Genomic DNA, 20430 nt, shown 5'->3' on the forward strand with positions numbered 1-20430 from the left:
CCTTAAGAAAAGAATATTTTTCTCCTCTTCAGCTTCATTTGGATCTCTGTTCTGTTGGGCAGAGATGTTTTGATTAAATGCTTGTTAGGCACTTTCTCCCAAACTTCCACATTTCTTTCTTCCTTGAATTACTCCTTTCTTCCACTTTATCTCCCACAGAAATTTGATTATTCTCAGCACTATAGCCTGACACACTCATTGAGCCCTACAGCAGTTACTCACCAAGCCTGGTAGAAAGCCATTCCCACTCAGTTCTCTCACCCATCCCCACAATTCTTGTTCAGCACCATGGACAGCTCAAGGGCATACTAGGCATTGCCTTGCTCTTTCATCAACGACTGATGGTGTATGTCGTTTTCACCACACTGTAAATACTTTTTGTTGTACTCCATCCCTGGACAACAGATCAGCTAGCTATTATCTCTGAATCATTCAGAGGTAAATTATACTCAGCAAAGATTCCCATAGCCCCATTCCTTTAGCACCAGGGACAACTCAGGACTATTCAACTTCAAAGACAACTCAGTGATATTTTTCTGTTGTCCCAGGTAGCTGAGGCTCAATCTCTGACTACTGGGCAGGAGCATGGATAATGTGGTCTCACTTTCATCACCAGAAACAGCTTATTGCACTTTCCCAGTGGCATCGCTACTTCAAATTCTATCTCTTCTTTGGATAGCTTACTCACATGTCCAGTTTCCCTGTTGCTCCAATCAGATGCCTAACAATTAAAATTTTCAGGGCAATGGACAGCTCAGATAGACACATATAAGTATCACCAACTATCTAAAATGCTGATACTTTAGGGACTGCTCTAAGTCTTCACTAATATGGCCACATCCCTCAAAACAGGGACAGTTAATTCCATATTCCCATTAGCACAGAGACCCCCGCAATATCCCTAGTGCTAAAGCTAGCAAGGTTGCTCATTACACTAACTAAAGAGCCTAACCACACTCTCAGTACCATGCACAAAACAGTTTCACTCAGATGTGTCAATGGCTTGGTTACTATTTCTCAGCACCAGCTTAGTCACATTCACAATCCACCCATGAAATGTCCAACCACATTCTCAGTCCTAGTGACATCCTGATAATATGCTTGCTGTTCCACCAGGCATCCAAGTCATGGAAGCAAATCCTGAAGCAGCTTATTATCATGGTTCTACTTTTAGGGTAGCCCTCATAGCTAGTTTAATCATGTTTGTAGTTACACCCATACCCAACCACTCTCTTTAGCAAATCAAGCAATGTAGTCACATCCTTTCCACCCCATGGTACTTACTCATGCTCCCCATGAATCTCCATGACTAAAACCATTCCCACCCCTAGAATAAGGCTCAGCAGTTCTTAAAACTTCTCTTCTTGCTCTTCTATGACACTGACAGATTTTATTCTTCTTCCTTTCTGGCTATAGCATCTCTGTAATGTTCAACACCTCTTACCCCCATAGACCTCCAGGTTTCAGCCCTCACTGTTCTTCTTCCACCTTGAAGAACAAATTTTATCCAAATCAGGGTGGATTTTAGGAACACCGGCCTTAAGTTGTTAGTGAACAGAAATCACATTTTTCCCTCAGTAACTTGGAATATGGTCAGTTTCTGCCCACCCTGGTCTCACAATCCAAGTACCAGTGCTTTCTCTTCCCTTTTTCCTAAAACTCAAAACCACTATTCATTTAATAAATATCTGCCGAGTATTTACTAAATGCCAGACACTATGCTATGGCCTGGAGAATCATTGCTGAACAGGATAAATGTGTTCCCTCACTGAGCTTACAATTTAGTGAGAGAAGTAGAAAAGCAAACAGCAATTACAAATCAGAGGTTTATAGAGAAAACACAGTGAGTTACAGCAGCACAAAATGGGAAGCCTAACAGAGACTTCGTATGGGGTCAGAAATGGAAGAGTTATCTGAAAACCAACAGTTAAAGAATGAGAGGGGATTAATCAGGCAAAGCAAGGTGGGGGAGTAACTTCAGGCAAAGGAAATAGAACATGGAAAGGTCTTAAAATGAAAAAGAATGGGTCAGACTCAAGGAGAAACTAATAAAAATGGTATGCCTGGTAAACAGTGCTGGAGAGGTAAGCACACAGTTTGGGTTATCTTGAGGGCTGTAGGGAGCTTTAGAAGGATTTTAAATAAGAATATAATATAACCAGATTTGCATTTTAGAAAGATCATTTGGTTACAGTTGGAGAATAGATGAAAAAGGACTAAAGAGGAAGCAAATATACATAGGGGGTCATTGGATGACAATGATTTAACGACCAGTATGATGGAGAAGCTAAAGAGACATGGAGAGAAGATACTAAGGAGATGGAATCAACAGCACTGGATGTCTTGTTGGATGTGGGAATGAAATACAAAGGACATCATGATGATAGCTAGGTTATGGACAAGCACAGAAATAGGCTATTGGGGGCCATTCACAGAGGGAGAGAGTCTTAGAAGAGAGGCAGGTACTAGAAAGGGGTGGAGAGATGGTAATAAATACAGTTTGAGGCATGTTGAGTTTGAGGTGCTCAGTAGACATTCAAGTGGAGATGCCAAATTTGGGTCTGATCCCCATGGGCCTAATAAGAGCTGGAGATAAAGACTCAGGAGTCATCTGCATATAAATGAGAACTAAAGCCATGAGTATGGATGAGATGCTCTCAGGAGATGGTGTCAGACAGACCTGGGATTGAGAGTACCTGTCCTGCCACTTATTAGCTATGTGATCTTGGGAAAGTTAACTTTGCCACTCTAGTTTCTCATTTCTATATTAGAGATAATACCTCATAGGGTACAGTGATGGTTAATATGTTAATGCATGCAAATTGCTTAATCCAGAATCTGGAATATAGTGAATCTCTGTAAATGTTATTATCAGTGCTATCGATGTTATTATTATTATTATCATTATGCAGAATTTTAAAAAGCATAATTTAGAGCCCCTAGAGTCATAGTCACATATGGGAGAAAGAGAGGAAAAGGAGATTGAGTGTGTCAGAGCAGTTGAGGAGAGACTGTGTTTCAAGAAGGAGGAAGTAGTCAAAATAACCAGTAACCCCATCAAGATAAGAACTGAGTTCTCCCTGAATTTAGGCACAAGAAGGTCTCTGCTGCCCTTGCAAGGAGACATTTTAGTGAGGTAGTGGACACAGATGTTAAGCTGCTAAAACTGAAGAATGACCAGAGACAGTGAGTGGAAATGAGTCCTTTATGAAACTCAGCAGAGAATGGGAGGAGAGAAGAGGGAAGAACTGGACAGGCTATGTACTAAGTAAAAATTTTTAAAGTTGAAGGAGACTTGAGCATCTCTAACTGCTGATAGGAGGGAACCAGCAGACAAGTCAGGAAAGAGAAATGAGGTAGTGAGGGGATAAGATCCAAAACAGAAGGAAAAGATTGGCCTTAGCCAGAATGAGGAGTGATGTTCTCCCTGTTGTGACAGGAGGAGGGAAGATAGAAGGGTGTAGATTGCAGGTAAGTTGGAGGTTTGGGGGCATGAAGTTGAAGGAACTGTGTTTTCTTCGTGAGGTAGGCAATGTGGTCATTGTCTTACTGGAAGGGGAGATGGGGAATAGCAGTCAGGAAAGACAAACAGTATTTGAAATATCAGACTAGAAGAAACTGCTGCCTAGGGAAACCATATGATTCCTAAGTGGCATTGATGTTCCTCGTCACCCCTCAACAGTACAGATTCAGAGAAACCTGAGTTATACTCATCTAGACTGACCTATGCTGGGTATTTAGGATAAAGACAAGGGAAAAATGGTGGACCACAGGATCTGATCTGGATATGGAAAGAAGTGTTCAGCCACGGACAAAGAGAAAGCAGCCTGGGGAGTCCAAATGGAGTTCAGAGAGGGGGAGAAGCATTGAAAATGTCAATAAAAAAAGGTTGTGATCAGAAAGTAGGAGGAGACCCAAGATAAAGTAGATCATGAACCAACATCTTTGATGAATGCAGGAGAGTGCCTGCTATTCGGTGGTCATAGAAATGGGGAGAGAGGGCAGTATGGCTGGATCTGGTGGGGGGCAGGGGGTACAAAAATGATGAAGGAACAAAGACTAGAAGCTCATGGACAGCATAGATACCACCCTGAGGTACGTGGAGTAAGATGAACTAACCAGTCTCCCTCGAGAATGCTGCAGGGCAGTGGGGTCCTGGGGGAGCTCAGTGTGAGTTAAGAAGGGAACTGGAGAGGTGGGGGGTCGGAGGGGGAAGAGTTCTAGCAAGCATGGTGGGAGGGAGAGAGCCAGTGGGCAGGCTGTTACCTCTCTGTGGTTATGTCCACTCTCATAAGAGTATAAATTCTTCCTGAAGAAGAATGAGAAGATGGAATTCCCCTTTGGGTCTCTGGAAACTACCAACTTCCATCGATTCACCCCAGAGTCTCTGGTGGAGATTGAAAAACGAATTGCTGCTAAGCAGGAGGCAAAGAAAGCCAAAGAGAAGTCCAAGAAACAGAAGGACCAGGAAGAGAAGCCTCGGCCCCAGCTTGACTTGAAAGCGTGCAACCAGCTGCCCAAGTTCTATGGCGAGCTCCCAGCAGAGCTGGTTGGGGAGCCACTGGAGGATCTGGACCCCTTCTACAGCACACACCGGGTAAGGGCTACTGGCCAGAATGGCCATTCTCAGCTCTGGGAGAGGAAACCTCTGTCCCACCCAGCCAAGGATTCCTCCTGCACCCAGGGTGATGTGGCTGTCAGCTGGACTCAATTAGTGAAAAATATATCTAATTCACCTCCTCAATACTCTCTTTGAACCTCTATGGTATTCATGATGGAGGTTAATTAAATCCAAATCCTCAAAAGCAGTGACAACTGCTGTGGAGTTTTCAGAGGAAGTTGGCTATTCCCTTGGATGAGTTCTGGCCTCAGATCTCCAGAGGTGTTGACTTTCTATGCAAGTGGGGAGCAGAGATCTTGAGGCTGGGGGGAGGGTAGAATAGGGAAGGGGAACCAAAATCAGGATGATTTAAACCAGTGGTCCTCAAAGTATGATCTCAAAACCCCTGGGGTTCCCAAAACCCTTTTATTGGTTTAGTGGTTTAGTGTCATTTGTCTTTTTTACTCACATTCTTTTGTGAACATACAATAGTTAACATAGAGGCTATTGATGGAGGATCACATCTGTCTAACAGCTACTGGAATGTATGCTTGTATACTCCTGTGTTTTAAAAGGTCCTATCTTTTTTTATTTCTAATATTATATATATATATATACACACACACACACATATGTACAAACATATATATACACTCATATATACACACACACATGGTATAAGCAAAAAGGTATAAACATTAACAAGAGATCATTAAGGTCCTCAGTAATTTTCAAGAGTACAAAAGGGTCCTAAAATAAAAGTTTGAGAACCACCAGTTTAAACAGTTTCATGACAATTATCCTGTTTGTATTTTATCTTGGATGTTCTATAAAGCTGAAAAAGTGGTGTGTGCATGTTTGGGGGTTGAGAGGGGCAGGAATCAGCCATCTCAAATATGGTTCGTAGAGAAAATTAAAAAGGTACTGAAATGACTTTCTCTCTCCTCTCACCTGCCAAGAGCAGTTATCCCCCAAAATGCTCAGAGGAGGGAACCAGTAGAGGGTTAAAAGGGGAGACCTAGGAGGTGGAGAACAGAAGGACCATCACAGACCAGGGGTGATCCACTAATCAGAAGAGGAATTAAATGCACCCAGAACTTCACCCCCCTGCTGCCAGAATCCTCGCCCTGGGCATGATGCATCTCACCAACCCTGGGTCAGCTGCCTGTTCACTGGGCAATCTCAGAGGCCCATCTTGATGCACAGTCAGCCGCGGGGCCTGGGGTCTTGCTAGAAGGGTGAGGATATGGCTTTTAGCCCCTGATCCTCCCTTACTCTCTGCCCCTCCATTTGCCTCTCATTGACCCGTGGTTCCCAGAGCCCTACTTGCTCCTGAGCCTGAGATGATCTCACTTATGCTCAAACCCATGGCTGGAGGAGGATGCATGTTTCTCACTGGAGATCCACCCTCTGTTGTGGTTTTTTTTTTACATCTTTATTGGATTATAATTGCTTTACAATGTTGTGTTAGTTTCTGCTGTACAACAAAGTGAATCAGCTTTATGTTGTGTTTTGTTTTAGACATTTATGGTGCTGAACAAAGGGAGGACGATTTCCCGGTTTAGTGCCACTCGGGCCCTGTGGTTATTCAGTCCTTTCAACCTGATCAGAAGAACAGCCATCAAAGTGTCCGTCCACTCATATCCTTTGCACAGTTGCTCCTTCCACATGTTAGAATCAAGCGGTGCCCACTGTGTCCCGTACCTTCTTTGGGGGTTAACAATAGAGCCTTCCTCTAACTGAATCCTAAAACAACGAGATCATCAAATTGAAAAAAAAAGTTTGTGTTTTTAATGTGTTCAACACCCAAAAGCAGTCCCAAGACAGAGGAGGTGTTCATGCAACCCACACCTGGTCTGGGATTCAACTAGACCAGTCTGGACACATGTGTGGATGCACAAGTTGAAAAGGGGAGATTGCTGATACACCCAGGTATATCCTCATCATATGTGGCCTGTTCTTCCCACAACATAATAACCCCCCTAGGCTTCTTTGGGCAGATATGATAGGTGTGGGTTGATATTCTGTGTCCTAGCCATGCTGGAAAGTGATTGCTTATTTGGCAAAAAAGCAACTCTTGAGAAGGCAAAGAGAACAGACTGCAACGGGCAGAGCGAAGATTGTCTCAATGGGACCCCACTGGTCATGGGGTACTGCCTACAGCACGTTACCCCCAAACTACTGGCAGGTTAAAAATGTCAGTAGTCTGAGGTTCATGCCATTGAGGAACGTAGTAATGGTTAGTAATACATTGGTCAAATGTCTGTATTAAATTAATTGCTTTATGTAGCTTCAGAAGCTGCCTCGAACTTTTCTCTTCTTTTTTTTTTTTTTCAAGAGAAGCCAAACTAGGACAAACAAGAGACTTTGGCTTGGTTTCCAAGGATCTTCCCTAGTGACTGTCCAAATTGGAAGTTCCTAATAACAAATTCAGCCTTGGCTTCTTGGAGGTTGGTTTGCAAGAACAGCCTTGCCTCAGCTGCCTGGCAGATGGTAGCCAGCCTCTTAGCAGGTGTCTAGTAAAAGAGCTCTCGCCTTGCACTCTGGGGTAGATTGTTGGATTGCTGGACAGCACTCAGTGAGCTGGTAGCTCACTACATTACATTTTCCCTTTGCATGTTTTACCTTTATGGCCAACCAGTGGGAATAATATTTTCTTAATTCAGTCTCGGCTTTCCTAATACTGTAGAAGAGTATTTAATAATAATAATAGGGGCTTCCCTGGTGGCTCAGTGGTTGAGAGTCTGCCTGCCAATGCAGGGGACACTGGTTCGTGCCCCGGTCCGGGAAGATCCCACATGCCGCGGAGCGGCTAGGCCCGTGAGCCATGGCCGCTGAGTCTGCGCGTCCAGAGCCTGTGCTCCACAACGGGAGAGGCCACAACAGTGACCACAAAAAAAAAATAATAATAATAATAGGCTCCTATTTGCTAAATACCTCCTAAGCATCAACACTGTCATAGGTACAGAAACCCTTGAAGAAGGGATTAACACCTCCATCTTACGTATGATGAAACGGTTACTCAGAGGCATTAAGTTAATTGCCCAAGGTCACACAGCTAGTTAAAAGGTCCAGCCTGTGTCTTGCTTAGGGCAGTATCAGCAATAAGGAAGTAGGCAGTTAATGGAAATGAATTAGGGTAATTTTTTCTCTAAGTATGTCATCTCTACATAGGTTTTTTTTTTTAAATATACAATTACATAAAAATTACAAATAAAGAAAAACAGCAAATATACAAACTCCTTTTCATCCATCCTGGTTGAATTACATCTAGTTAAGTAAGAAACAACTAATTAGTAATAAAATCCCTTTAAAGAACCAAGTAACCAGTAAATATTCTTTTTATCTTGAGATTTGATGAATAAATAATTGCTGGGTGGAGTCACAGCTGGACAGAAAAGCTGTTAAGGGTCTCCTTCTCTCAAAAGTCAGCATTTATATATTTAAACCTCATGAACTTGGTAGCTCCAGCCCCCCACATATTATTCAAGGTATGGAATTCTCAATCTCCTATTAATATTTCACCAAAATTGTAATTCTAATCAAATTTGCTCTGAATGTTTTCACAAGTAATATTATCAGAATATATCATAATTCTTTAAAGGTTGTGGAGTTGGAGATATGATTTTAATTTAACCCTTGGGTTAACGTTTCCCCCCAACCTGAACACATTTCTTAATTTAATTGCAAGTCAACAGGAAAATGTGGTTTAATTAGTAGAATTTCCCTTTTCAAAATAGATGGGCTCCTAAGTAACTGTAAAGCAGGGCACATTAAAGGCGTTTACAGAAAACTATCTAAATAGATTTAGATACTTCTGCTCAAATTGAAATTATGAAAGATGGGTGGTTCACTCTGTAGGTCAAGCTTATATCTTCAGGTGTTTTCTTTAGGAAGTAATTGTTAGGAATTCAGAAAAATGTCCAATGGGGGAAATCTATCTTTGGACTTCGCCACCAACATTTCTGCCCCATCTATTTACCCGCTTCCACTCACCTTACTTTTCAGTGTCTCTATCCCCTTCTTGTAATCCATTTGCCCCCAACCTCTACTTTAAGATTCTCCCCTCTTGCTATTCAGAGTTCTCCTCAACAGCCTAATCCTGTTTGGAATCTTCTCCTTGAGCCGGCATTTTACTCCCCTGTGCCTGCCTCCATTCCTAACCAGATATCCATTTCCTCAGTGTGCCTGATCTCAGCTAAATTGGAAAAACAATCTGACGAACCTGATTGCCATGAAAGCGTGTAGCCCTCCCCTTATCTCTAACTTCCTAGGAGTATAGTAGTCCCCCCTTATCCATGGGAGATACTTTCCAAGACCCCCAGTGGATGCCTGAAACCACAGACATTACTGAACCCTATATGTTTTTCCCTATACATACCTACCTATGAAAAAATTTGATTTATAAATTAAGTAAGAGATTAAATTAGGTTTGAGATTAACAACAACAATAATAAAATAGAACAATTATAACAAAATACTGTAATGAAAGTTAGGTGAATGTGGTCTCTCTCTCTCTCTTTTTTTTTTTTGCGATACATGGGCCTCTCACTGTTGTGGCCTCTCCCGTTGTGGAGCACAGGCTCCGGACGCGCAGGCTCAGCGGCCATGGCTCACAGGCCTAGCCGCTCCGCAGCATGTGGGATCATCCCGGACCTGGGCATGAACCCGTGTCCCCTGCATTGGCAGGTGGACTCTCAACCACTGCGCCACCAGGGAAGCCCTGGTCTCTCTCTTTATTGTACTGTATTCACTCTTCTTCTTCTTGTGATGATGTGACATGATAAAATGCCCATGTGATGAGATGAAGTGAGGCGAATGATGTAGCCATTGTGACAGGACATTAGGCTGCTATTGACCTCCTGATAAGTCAGAGGGAGGAGCATGTGCTTTGGGTGACCCAGGATCATGGAGCCATGATGATGTCGATGGTTGGGTGTCAGAAGCAAACAATGTTGATGGTTGGGGATCCCTGGTGGGAGGGAGTGGGAAGGCTGAGATATCATCACATTAACTCAGAATGGTGGATAATTTAAAGCTTATTTTCAGACCACCATTGACCACGGGTAACTGAAACTGCAGAAAATGAAACCATGGATAAGGGAGGCACTACTGCATTCTCCTTGTCTTTTAGGAAAAAAGAGACATTTGCAGAATGAAATTTCAGGCCATATTGTATAGTGAAATACAGGTGTCAGGGCAGAAGGACAGTTTGGAAAAGGGATTCTGTTTCCTTTCATCTTGCTCAGGGTTCTATTTTCAGACAATCTGAGTCCACATCTCAGCACCATGGTTGACAAGCTTTATGACCTTGGAAAAATATTTAAGCTTTGTCAGCCTGTTTGCTTAGCTCCAAAGTGTAGGTAATAATATCCACCTGCAGGTTAGTTTATTAGAAATAATGTGGACAAAGTATTCAGCCGAGGGTAGGCACTCAGTGTCAGCTGTTATTATGTGACAAGAACATAAAGTTGATCCTAGCTAAAGAGTTATGGATTTAATCAGTTCGGCATCAAGGTGATCAGAGGTGACCTCAGGAAAACGTGGTGACTCTTAGCTTTTCCTTAACACAGGCCTCTCAGGTGGTTCAGTTTATTTATAACCATCACTATTTTGGTCAATTGTGTGGGCATGACCCAAACCGAACTTCCAGAGAGAATGGAGTGAGTAGATTTGCTGTCATTCTTGTGCCTTTCCTTTCTGTCCTCTCTTTCTGTTCCTTCACTGGGTGACATTTTTCTCTTATTCATCCTGCTGGGTCTTATTTGGGTAATGTGGAATCCTATTGCCTATCTGACTTTGCAATGCTTAGATATCTTCTCTGTGGACTTTGTTTTGTAAACACACATATGATATTCAGCTTCAAAGAGCTATAGATGAGTGGTTCTCAACCTTGGCTGCCCATCGGAATCCCCTGGGGAGATTTAAAAAATATTGATGCCTGGGTCCCAGCCCCAGAGGGTCTGATTTCATTGGTCTAGGGTGGCTAGGGCAGATGAACCCCCTGCCTCCCCACTCCACTCACCTGTTAGGTGCACACCTGAATGCAGTTGAGGGAAGTCCTACTCAGAAAGAGAAAGAGATGCAGAACTAAGAACAAATGGTCCTGCAACATATTCAGAAAATAACCCATGAATGAAGCTGTTGGCTTGTATACCTCAAAGTGACCATAAAATTCCTGAGATTATTCTATCTCCCTGGGTTAATGATAGAATCTCTGTAGTTTCAGACTGTGAAGCCTTTCCAAAAACATTCTTCACCAACCCTTCTGGGATGGTTGCCCCCTGCCCAGCTCAAGCAGGGCATATTTTTGGTATAATAACAGGAGCTTTGTAGAGCTTTCTCTTTTTCCAACTTTGTAATTTTTGTCTTTAGCTGACTATAACTTAATACATGCCACAATAGAAAATATGTTCCATTTCTATTAATAAATTAAAGAAGAAAAATCAAGTGGTCATATTAATTGATGCTGAAAAGTCATTTGATAAAGTTTGTTATCTGTTTATGATTAAAAACTCTTAGAAAAGTAGAAGTAGAAGGAAATTGCTGTACTCTGATAAAGGGTAACCACTTTAAAGAAAGGAGTAAACATCATACTTAATTGTGAAACACAGCAAGCTTTCTCTTTGAGATCAGAAGGAAAAAAAGCAAAGATCTCTGTTACATCAGTTGTATTCAGCTTTGTAAAGGAGATCCTAGCCAGTGTAGTAAAGCAAGGAAAAGAAATAAAGGGTATAAGAATAAGAAAAGAAATATGTATAAACTAGATAACTAATAAGAACCTGTTGTATAAAAAAATAAAATTCAAAGAAAAAAATAAGAAAAGAAGTAGCAAAGATGTCATGATTTATAGATAATATAATTATGTACATAAAATAGCCAATGTAATCTAGAGGTAAACTATTAGAATTAATAAGAGAGTATAGAAAAGTAGCTAGGTACAAATTAATATACATAAATCAATTGTATATATATACTAGCAACAAACAGAAAATAAAATAGTTTTTAAGGATACCATTTACACTGGCAGTTAAAAATATCAAGTTTCTAGAAATAAGACTATCAAAGTATGAGTAAAATCCCTAAAAAGAAAATTATAAAAATATTAAGTAATATTGCAGAAAACCCAATAAATGGAGAGATATATTGTATTCTTAGATTCAAAGTCACAATATTGTAAGGCTCCCCAAAATGACTAATAAATTTAACATGATTCCAATCAAAATCCCACAGGCTTTTTTTTTTTTTTTTTGTGCTACGCGGGCCTCTCACTGCTGTGGCCTCTCCCGTTTGGGAGCACAGGCTCCGGACGTGCAGGCTCAGCGGCCATGGCTCACGGGCCCAGCCACTCCGCGGCATGTGGGATCTTCCCAGACCGGGGCACGAACCCGTGTCCCCTGCATCGGCAGGCGGACTCTCAACCACTGCGCCACCAGGGAAGCCCCCAACAGGCTTTTTTTTATATAACTTGACAAACTAACTCTAAGATTTATATGAAAATGCAAAGAGCCAATTATAGCCAAGACACTTTTGAGATAGAAAAACAAGGTAGGAGACAATGATGTGCTCTACTGGATATCAAGATTTACTATAAGCTCTAATGATTGAAACAGTATGCCATTGGCGTAAGATTAGTCAGACCAGTGGAACAGAATAGTTGGCCCATAAACAGGCCAATGCACATACAGACCTTGAATTGGTGACAAAAGTGTCACTGCAAAACAGCAGGGAAAGGGCAGTCTTCAGTAAATGATGCTGAAGAATTAGGAATCCCAACAGAAAAATTACATTGAACATCCAACTTTACACCAAACACAAAAATCAGTTCTAGGTGGATTAAGATCTAAATTTCTTTGTGAAAGACAAAGACATCAAACTTTTTGAAGGTTAAAAAAAAACAAACAAAAAAACAAACAAAAACAACAAAAACCACAGAGAAGTCTCATGACCTCAGGTTAGGGAAAGATTTATTACATATGATATAAGAAGCACTAACCACAGAGGAAAACACTGATACATTTTAGGATGTTAAAATTAAGAATTTCTGTTCATCAGAAGACAACTTTATGAGAGTGAAAAAGTAAGCCTACTGAGTAGAAGATATTTGCAACACATATACCTCAAAAGTGTTTACATCCGGAATAATGAGCCCCTACAAATCGATTAGAAATGTGTCAGAGCAACCAACTGGAAAATGAGCAAAAAATTAAATAGATGTTTCATAAAAGTAGAAATCCAAATAGTCAATAAACGTATGAAAATATTCTTAACCTTTTTCTTAATCAAGGAGATGTGAATAAAATCACACTGAGAGATTATTATACCCTCATCAGATGAGGAAAATTCTAAATTGTGACAGTACCAAATATTGAGAAAGATATGGAGCAACAGAAACTCATATCTTGCTGGTGGGAATGTAAATTTTTACAACCTCTTTGGAAAGCAGTGAATATTATCAAATAAAGGTGAAAACACACATACACTGTGATCTTTTAATTATACTGTTAGGTACATACACTCAACAGAAATATGTACTTATGGGCACCAGGATACAGCTGTGAAAAGTTCATGAACATTCCCCATAAAAGTTAAAAATTGGAAACAACCAAAATGTCCATACATTTTTAAATATATTAAATATCTGTTATATTCTTAAAGGGGGATAATGTATAGCAATGAATATGAATAAACTATATCTCCACACAACACCAAGAATGAGTCTTAAGAACATAATATTGAACAAAAAAAGCCAGACACAAAAGATTACAAAAATATAATTCCATTTATATGAAAATTCAAAAACAAGCAAAACTTAACTATTTTGTTTAGGAATGCATACTCAGGAGGTAAAAATATAAATTAAAAAGGCAAGAAAAAAATATCAAAAATTAGGATAGTAGTAACCTCTAGGGCAGGAGGTTATGGGTGTTCAAATTGTTCCATTTTGTGACATGACTAGTTGTCATACAGCTGCTCTGTACTGAATAGTGTCCCCCCAAATTCATGTGTTGAAGCCCTAATTGCCCCCCATGTGACTGTACAGGAGAAGGGGCCTTTAAGGAAGTGATAAAGGTTAAATAAGGTTGTAAGGGCAGAGCTGTGACCCAGTAGAGCTGATACCTTTATAAGAGGAGTGGACACCAGAACTCTCTCTCTACCATGTGAGGACACAGCCAGAAATAGCCATTAGCAAGCCAGGAAAAGGGCTCTCACCAGAACCTGGCCACACTGGCACCAGCCCCTAGAACTGTGAGAAAATAAATATTTGTTGTTTAACTACTGAATCTATGGTATTTTGTTATGGCAGCCTAAGCTGACTAATACACAAGCATTCATTTTACAACTAATTTTTGTTTCATGTGCATTTTCATTATGTATGTTACATATCATAATGAAAAGCTTTAAAACAAAATAAATGTAAAATAAATGACCATTGCATTAAATACAGAATACTGAAAAATATGTCAGAAGACAGTAACTATGTAGATAAATTGCTGTTAGAATTGTAGTTTATTCTCTCTCTCTCTCTCTCTCTCTCTGTATATATATATATATATATATACACACACACACACACACACATATATACTAAGATGATATAGCATGTAAAATTTCTATCCTTTTTAACTTCTAATGCAAAGCATTTTCTATCAAAAGTAAGAGTTATTTGGGGATTCTGGTTAAATATGGAAGATAGCATGAATATGTTTTACCCCAACCCTCTCAAAATGCCAATGGAATGACAGCATAGGCATAAGAACAGTATAAATATACAAGAACAAAGAGAAGTAAAAAGGAAAGCACAGAGGACAAAAGATGTCAAAACAATCTCAGAAGACCGAAAGTGGGTGGAGGACAGTAAATGACTCAGCAGACGAGGGCTTGTTAAATGACAGTGCCTGCAGAGGGGGATAAAAAAGGGGATCAAGGCATTTTACCCCCTAAAACTCCAGAGGCCCTGAAAACGTTGACATGGTACAAATAGCAAAAACTGGGACTAGAAAGAGGGAAGAACATGGGAGCAGAGGATGTTCACTTATTGTCGGTTCTATAGTAGCAAGAAATTAAAGAGCATTCTTTAAAGTTGATACATCAAGGAATGAAAAATAATTACATTTAACAGTACAAAGGTAAGCAGGAAAAAGATATTATTAATACAATCAGGTGATGGATGAAACAGAGGGAAAAGGAAAGAGAATTAATGGAAATAAGAGATATTTTATTTAAAGAGATAGCATAGTAAAGGCAATGTATTACATAGTTTTGATTATAATTATAAATGTATATTTTAAGGCAACTACCAGAACTAAAATAAAAACTCTTCTAAATTCAGAATCATACAGAAAAAAATAAAGCAAATAAAAAATATCAGACAATGAAATATTTTAAAAACTATTAAGAACAACACAAGGACTTCCCTGGTGGCGCAGTGGTTAAGAATCCGCCTGCCAATGCAGGAGACACAGGTTCGAACCCTCATCTGGGAAGATCCCACATGCCACGGAGCAACTATAAGCTAGTGCGCCACAGCTACTGAGCCTGCACTCTAGAACCCGCGAGGCGCAACTACTGAAGCCTGCTTGCCTAGAGCCCGTGCTCCGCAACAAGAGAAGCCACCACAATGAGAAGCCCTCGCACCACAACGAAGAGTAGCTCCCGCTCGCCACAGCTAGAGAAAGCCTGCGCACTGCAATGAAGACCCAATGCAGCCAAAAATAAATAAATTAAAAAAAACATAACACAAAGTAATATAAACAAAGATCAAATAGATCTATCATGTCAATAAATATAAATGGATTTGACTCATCTGTTTAAAAAAAAGTCATGTTATATAACAAAGCAGTATTGAACTCTACGTTGACTAAAAAATATACCACTCAAAGTGATACAGAAAGGTCAAAATTAAAGAATGGGCAAAGATATAGGCAAAGACAAACAGAGCAGGAGGCATGATCTTAACATCAGAGAAGGTAAAATTTAGGCCAAAAATTATTAAACAGGACAAAAATGACACTTTGTAATGCTAAATAATCCATAAACAGTAATGTATATTTTTGCAACAAATAATATGGCAACCATGTTTATAAACCAAAACTTATATACAAGACGAGAATAAAATAGACAAAAATAGACAAGAATATTGTAAGGATAGGGAAATGTAATTAATTTCTTTCAGCCCTATGACAGATCAAATGTATAAAAAAGTATGTAAAGATACAGATAACTGGAGTAACATAGTAAGATAGATCTGATTAATATCTTTCAAACTATATTCCCTGAAAAGTAACTGTACAAATTGACCAATATTAAACAACAAAACCTTAACAAGATCCAAAAAGTAAAATAATAAAGAAAATATTCTCTGATCACACTACAATAAAATGAGAAAATAATAACAAAATGAGAAAAAAAAAGAGACCTTTCCACTTGATAATTTTTAAAACCTCTTTTAGAGAACTCTTAGATGGGAAAAAAAAAACAAACAAAAATTATAGAATTTCTAGGGAAGAAAAAAATTTTAAAAACACTATGTATGTATGTATCCATTTCATATATATTTTACTGCTATCTAATATTCCATAATATATTCTTCTGTATTTCCTTCTAAAAGTCATATTTCTTTCTACATTTAGATAATTCATCCTCCCAGACTTTTGTGTGTATGTGTATGATATGTGATAGGCTTTTCATATTTTTCCATAAAGATTATTCCAACACTAATTTTAATAGATTATCATTTCTCTAGTGATTCCTTCTACTACCTCTGTCATGCACCAGATTCCCATGCATACTCAAGTCTGTTTTCCTAGTAAGCTATTTGTCACTCCTTGAGTCAACACCATACAATCTAAAAGCTTTATAATAAGATTTGACCTGGTTGATCATAGCACCCCTCCTTATTTGTCTTCTTTAAAATTATCTTGGTTCTTCCATATCAATTTAAGGGTCAGATTTTCAAGTTCTTGTCTTACAACTCTGTTGAAACTTTGATTGTAAATGCATTGAATTTATCTATTACCACAGGAAGAACTGCCACATTGACATGTATAATTGTATCTCCCAATATATGTATGCCTTCTTTTATATTCCTCCATAACATTTGACATCTTCTATAAAGTTCTTACATATCCTATCTGTAGGTACATTATCATTTTGCTTGCCCTTTTGAATATTTATTTTTATTGCTAAAATAAATTAATGTTATTAAATTTCTGTACATTGGTTTTGCATTCAGCAACCTTGCAGAACTCTTTAACAATTCCTATTTAAACAAGTATATCATCTGCAAATAATGATGAACTTGTTTCTTCCTTTATGATTCTTATACCACTTGTTTATTTTTCCTGTCTTATTGAACTGGCCAGGACTTTCATCACAATACTGAATTGAAGCTATAATAGTGAGCATATTTCTTTTGTTCTTGATTCTAAATAATATGCATCTAATATTTCACTATTATCCTGATAACTATGGGATTCTCATAATTACTCCTTATCAAGTTATGGGAATTTCTTTTCACTTCTGGTTTAAGAGTTTCATTTTGAATGAGTGTTGGTTTCTATCAATATTTCTATATTTATTATCAAATAGTCTTTTATCTGTTAATATAGTAGGTTATATTAATAAATTTGCTAATCTCTTTTAATGGTTCTAGCTTAATCAATGCTAGATTCAGTTTGCCAGCACTTCATTTGACCTGTCTTGGTGAATGAGGCTGACTTATAATCTTCTCTCATAAGCTGTCCCTTTGGGTTGCTTTTCCATCTCTCTGACTCACTGTCTCTTTTCTCTCTTGTCCCTGAGAACTCCAAATTCTCACTCTGTTCTGCAGAGCAATTCAGCTCTCTATCCCCTCCAGTGTTTCTCAATAAGTAATAGAAGGATCTCTACTGGTCACTAGAAGTCTCTCAGTAGCCTCCAAAACATTTGACAGATTCAGAAGAAAAAGGAATGCAATCATTTTATGCACAGATAATTTAAAAATCTGAAATGTAAGATTATTTGTAATTTACATAGAATTTCTGACTTTTCATGTCCTTTAGAGTAGTGTATGAATTTCAAGGACTGACAGTTCATACTGGTTAACGTGGAATTAATCATGGGTACTTTATCTTAACTAATGTATTTTATTGTCCTATGACATTACATTTACATTTGTTAAACTTGCATTTCTCATCTTTACCACTACATAATATTACAATTCAGAAAATGAACCATCATTTCAAAGTGGTTTGCAGAAATATAACAATAGTGATGAAAATAGAAAAATAAATCCTATAAGTAATGAATGGACTCTGTCACAGACATAAAGCTTGAATCTGTATGTCATGAGACAAGTGGACAATGGATGTGGATAATATCACAAAAGCAGATAAAAATAAAAAAACAGGGAGCATGACAATCAATAATCATAATTAAATTTTATTTGATCAATGAGCCTTTTGTTCTAGTACCTAAGTTATTATCTCAACATTTTATCAAGTAATAATAGAAAGCTACCAAAACTTCCATATTATTTTCTAATAAAGTTTATCAACCTCACTTTTAAACCAACTGACTGTCTCTAGTACAAATATAAAATAGGATTTCCAGTACAAAATTGTCAAAATTTGATGTTAAAAGTTGAAAGACATGAAAACTATAGAGTCATCATTTGCCCTCATAGTAAAAACAAGCACAATTATACCCTTGCCAGTAAGATATGAAACCAGCTTCAAAATCAATGACAAATATTGTAGTTGGAAAAAAAGCGAAAAATAGTCGATAGAATTCCTTCATCAGAAATATTGGATTTCTTATAATGTGACTGGCATTTAAAAATCAATGACTGTTATGTATGTAAACAAGCAGACATTGTACTTTATAGTTGAATAAAATTGTGAATAAATCAGTTGTCAGTATAGTTTCACCATATATGTGAGAGAGAAGTGGTCAATGACTTTTTGTCCTATTTATCATGAAGCTGATTTTAAAAGATGAGATTTCTGGCTTAATTAAAGATTAGTTTGTAAACTATGAAACACAGTTAAAAAGGGATGTTAGCTTCTACACCAATGTTCATAGCAGTATTATTCACTGTCGTCAAAAGGTTGTTTCCAAATGTCCCATCAACAGATAAATGGATAAATGTCCATCAACAGATAAATGCATAAACAAAATGTGGTATGTGCATACAACAGAATATTCAGCTTCAAAAATGAATGAGATTCTGATATATGCCACAACATGGATGAACCTTTAAAATATTATGCTAAGTAAAATTAGTCAGACACAAAAAGGATTAATATTGTATGATTCCACTTATGTGAGGTACCTAGAATAGGCAAATTTATGGAGACAGAAAGTAGAACAGAGGTTGCCAGGGAGCAGGGGAGGGAGGAATGGGGAGTAGTTGTTTAATGAGTACAGAGTTTCTGTTTGGGATGACGAAAAAGTTCTGGAGATGGATAGTGGTTATGGTTGCACAATTTTGTGAATGCACTTATTGCCACTGAATTGTATACTTAAAAGTGGGTAAATTTTATATGTATTTTACCACAATTAAAAAGAAAAGGTAGTTGAATTGATATTGAAGAAGCTCCAGCTAGATGCTCAGCAAGGAAGGGCATCCCTATACCAGTGGAAGATGTTGCTTCCAATGTGGTATGTACATTATTTGTGAAAATAGCAAGCGTCCATAGCATACTTCCAGACCCTGATTCGCTGTTGAGGGACATCATGGAAGTTGTGATTACAAACTGATTGTGGCCACTTAGTATATGTTTCTTCAGCCTACACGGCTGAAACAAGTGAGTACAGGATGTTTTTCTACACTGAATTGCTCTAGCTGGCAAGCAAGAAAAGGTTTGCAGTGTTTTCCAGCAAGATATTAAATCTTTTAAAATGACTATTTCTGTGAATACACATGGCATGTCTCAGGAATACATTTAGGATTTTGAATAGTCTGGATCTTTGACTTCAGGGTCTAAATATCAGAGTTTTTAAATGATTAGACATCATGGCTTCTTAAAACTGAACAGTGGTGCAAATGGCTCAGTGGCTGAGAGTTTGACTTTTCCCCAGTACCAATGATTTTCTTCATTCATCAGGAAAAACACTTAAGGTATGTCTTTGCATATTAAAAATCACATCCAAATGCTACAACTGAACATGCAGAAATACCTTGTGAGCCAAATGTCACCAGAGAGAGGATGTGACTCCATCAGCTGCTGTCTCCCAAGCCGAGACCTTTAACCTTCTAGCTTTCAGTGGCACTAAGCCGGGACACTTGTCCTCTGGTGAAACACTGAAAATAGTCTTTGGAGAGAACTCTCTCCATAATTTCTGGATCTGCATTTGACCTGAAAGGCCAAAATATCTGTCAAAGCTTCCCAACAACCTATAATTCTGAGTTAAGATTTTCTAATTTAGAAAACATAAAGAGTGGGGGGAAACCCGACAAGCTATGGCAGCCGACAGCTCAAACAGCTACCCAGGCAGATATAGATTTCTTTGTGAATGATTTCAAACACTATTTCTCCTCTCACAGATAGGAAAGAAACATTACTGCTATGCACTTTTAAATTTGATTTTTACTTTTATTTAAGGTATACAGATCCATGGTTTAAAAGGTCACATAGCTCCATAAAGATTATAACAAAAACAGCAATTTCATGTTTCTCATCTCCTCACCCCTAATCCCATATTTCCAGAGGCAACCACTCTCACCATTTGTTTACTGCTTTCTTCTGATACCTCTCTAGCTCTAAAAATATACTCAGACTACTATTTAAAAAATTTTTTCCACATTAGATATTATCTATTAGCTTTCTGTTATGGAAAAAAAAAGG

General features: G+C 38.4%; 1 protein-coding gene across 1 annotated transcript in view; it reads left to right on the forward strand.

The window, feature by feature from the left end:
- Positions 1-4327: 4327 nt before the first annotated feature.
- Positions 4328-20430, forward strand: part of SCN10A (sodium voltage-gated channel alpha subunit 10) — a 76359-nt gene continuing 60256 nt past the window's right edge. Inside the window, exons 1-3 of the mRNA XM_060111474.1 lie at positions 4328-4597; positions 6122-6249; positions 10183-10263. Of these exons, the coding sequence (XP_059967457.1) occupies positions 4328-4597; positions 6122-6249; positions 10183-10263 (479 nt within the window). The remainder of the gene's footprint in view (positions 4598-6121; positions 6250-10182; positions 10264-20430) is intronic.

Source organism: Mesoplodon densirostris, chromosome 10 (genome assembly GCF_025265405.1).
Source record: "Mesoplodon densirostris isolate mMesDen1 chromosome 10, mMesDen1 primary haplotype, whole genome shotgun sequence".
NCBI classification, from domain to species: Eukaryota; Metazoa; Chordata; class Mammalia; order Artiodactyla; family Ziphiidae; genus Mesoplodon; species Mesoplodon densirostris.